The sequence below is a fragment of the Dendroctonus ponderosae genome, unplaced genomic scaffold (assembly GCF_020466585.1).
Source record: "Dendroctonus ponderosae isolate FM_Combo_2020 unplaced genomic scaffold, Dpon_F_20191213v2 Dpon_F_20191213_1159, whole genome shotgun sequence".
Taxonomy (NCBI): Eukaryota; Metazoa; Arthropoda; class Insecta; order Coleoptera; family Curculionidae; genus Dendroctonus; species Dendroctonus ponderosae.
This window is the reverse complement of record NW_026017274.1, coordinates 337-3143: the sequence shown is the minus strand read 5'-3', so window position 1 is coordinate 3143 and position 2807 is coordinate 337. Positions and strand designations below refer to the sequence as shown.

General features: G+C 44.3%; 1 protein-coding gene across 1 annotated transcript; it reads right to left on the bottom strand.

The window, feature by feature from the left end:
- Window positions 1-637: 637 nt before the first annotated feature.
- On the bottom strand, window positions 638-2205 carry LOC109539331 (calmodulin-lysine N-methyltransferase; the record flags this gene model as incomplete). Its single annotated transcript, XM_048662775.1, has 1 exon — window positions 638-2205. A coding segment is annotated over one exon (846 nt), but the record flags the coding sequence as incomplete, so codon positions are not given.
- Between the last annotated feature and the right edge of the window lie 602 nt (window positions 2206-2807).

The window sequence follows — 2807 nt, the reverse complement described above, 5'->3', positions numbered from 1 at the left end:
GGAACTTAAATTTTGGTACACATTATAAGATATTTGAAGGCCATTCTATGCTAGTGTTTTGTAGTTCAGTTTACTTTTATACAGGGTAGACATGTGGAACTCCTACTTTTGTCTTGTTCAGAACTTTTTTGTGTGCGCTTAAAGTTTTATCAACATCATTTTTTTAATTACTACAAGTTATTTATCAATTTTTTATCTCTTATTGTTTTTCTTAAGGGCACTAGTTTGCCCGCAAAAAAAATAAATCTTTTCGGCTTAATCAAAAGTTTCCAGGCCGTTGGATTGCTAGAAGTGAAGAAGCTCCTATAAACTCGCCTCCGAGATCTCCCGATTTAAACGCGCTTGATTTTTACTTCTGTGACAATTTGAAAAGTACGGTATATTCACCAGAAGTGCATACAATCGAAGAACTTTAGGAAATAATTTTTAATATTTTTAACGAAATAAGAACTTCAGTGCAAACTTTACGGTTTGAAAATTTTAATTTAATTAAAAGACTGCTGCTAAGTTAACATTAGAATGGTTAATTAAGTTTAATTTTGTTTGTTTATATCGTTGCGCATATTGTTACCATGTTTTTATTTAAGTAAAACTTATTCAAACTATAATGTATATTATTTTGATTAWTTTTTTTWAAATTCTTTCAACATTAGAAATCYTAAACTGATTTTTGGTGGACATTTTGAATCGGAAATAATTTATTTWATCGATATCTTAAATAACTCRGTAAATATATAATAACATCTTTCTCATTTTCTGTCTCTCTYTTTCTATAATAWCGCCTCCAATCAGCTGAAATCTGGCAACAATGTATTCCAAGGGGGCTACAATTGGCCGCTCCTCATCATCGGTAGTTCAAACTTCAAATACTTCAAAAGCTTCAAATCTAGAAAAAGCGACGATGCCAAGCCGCTGAACAAATCTTTAACCACGCAGTCTGCGGTGGCAAAACTTGAACTTCGAGCACCAAAAAAAAAAAAAAAAACGCACAAACAACAAAGGTGCCGCCCAATCAATCACCGCCGCGCGCGTGTCGTGCAAACACATGTTTTCATAAATAAAACATCGCCCACATTTACCGAGACGACACTTTATTGGCTGCACCACTACTACACGGCTCAACTTTTCCTTCGAATTTCACGCATTTTCCATCGAATCTCACACTGGGGGCGGCCAGAAACCCACCAAATCCAGGCGAAAAGGACACTAACCCCTAACTGACTAACGCTAGAATAATCGACAAGGAAAATTGGTATTTCGTATCACAGATAAGGTCAATCAGACTAGAATACATAGACAAATGGCTAAGGGGAGTGGCGAGCGCCGGCGCACAGCGGCTGCGCCGCGCCAGCGCAGAACTCAGCGCTCAGGTTTGGTCACTTCAATCAGAATGGGGTAGTGGATGTTGTCGTTGTAGTCGGCGTTGGCCATGAGGGCGAGCCGYTTCTCCCAGACGACGTCGCTGTAATTGGGCACAGTGCGGCAACGCAGCCCCGCCGCCTCCGACTGGCCGACGAAGCTGTCCAAGGTGGMGCCGCGCCGGGGCGCCATCACCAGCGCCAGCCCGCCGGGCGCCAGCCGGCTGCGCAGACAGTTGACGAGATCCGTGCGCGCATCATCGAAGAACAAACAATCGGCGGACACGATCACATCGAACTGGCCGCGACTGTCCTGCGCAGCATCGCCCCACCGCAGCACTGCGCAGTCGGTGCGGCAGGCGAACGCGTTGCAGCGCAGTATCGCCTGCACATTCTCCACCGACGCCTTGTTGCCATCGGTGGCAAGCACGCGCTGCGCGCCTGCGTACTTGGCGACAAACAGCGCCGCCAAACAGGACATGCCGCCGCCCAGTTCCAGCACTCGCTTGCCACTGAACAGCGCCAGATTGCCGCATGCGTAGTAGCTGAGCGTCTCCTCCGACGGCCAAATGCAGATGTTGCCCGTGTTGTTGAAGCCCATCAGGTCTTCGGCGCTGAATGTGCGATTCCGATGGCCGATATTGAGCTGATAGAGCTGCGCCCCCACTCTGATCGAGTACTCGAACCAGGTGCGCTTCGACACCGGGTCGTTGCTGCGCCATGGGGTGGGCGCCGTATGCGCCAAAGGCGCCGTGGGCAGTTCGCGTGTCTCCAGCAGCATAAACGAGGAGATTCGGCGCACGGAAATCTCGTCCGTTGGACTGGACGGCTGGCTCGCCGTCGGGCTCTAAAATGTGGGCAGAAAACCAGGGCTTCAGTGGGTGTCGGATGGGCGCCTGCCCTGCGCCCCAATCGCGCCACTCAAAGCTACTATTGGGCGCAGACTAGAGGTGCACGTTTGAATCTTTGATTGCTTTGACTATGACTCAAAGGAGCGGCTAATTGTAGCCCCCTTGGAATACATTGTTGCCAGATTTCAGCTGATTCGAGGCGTTATTATAGAGAGAGAGAAAATGAGAAAAATATTATTATATATTCACCGAGTTATTTAAGACATCAGTTTAAGATTTATAATGTAGAAATAATTTTAAAAAAATAATTAAAATAATATACATTATAGTTTGAATAAATTTTACTTAAATAAAAACATGCTATCATTATGCGCAACGATATAAACAAACAAAACTAAATTTAATTAACCATTCTAATGTTAACTTAGCAGCAGTCTTTCAATGAAATTAAAATTTTCAGGCCGTAAAGTTTGCACTGAGGTTCTGATTTCGTTAGAAATATTAAAAATTCTTTCCTAAACTTCTTCGATTGTATGCACTTCTGGTGAATATACCGTACTTTTTAAATGGCCCCAGAAGTAAAAATCGAGCGCGTTTA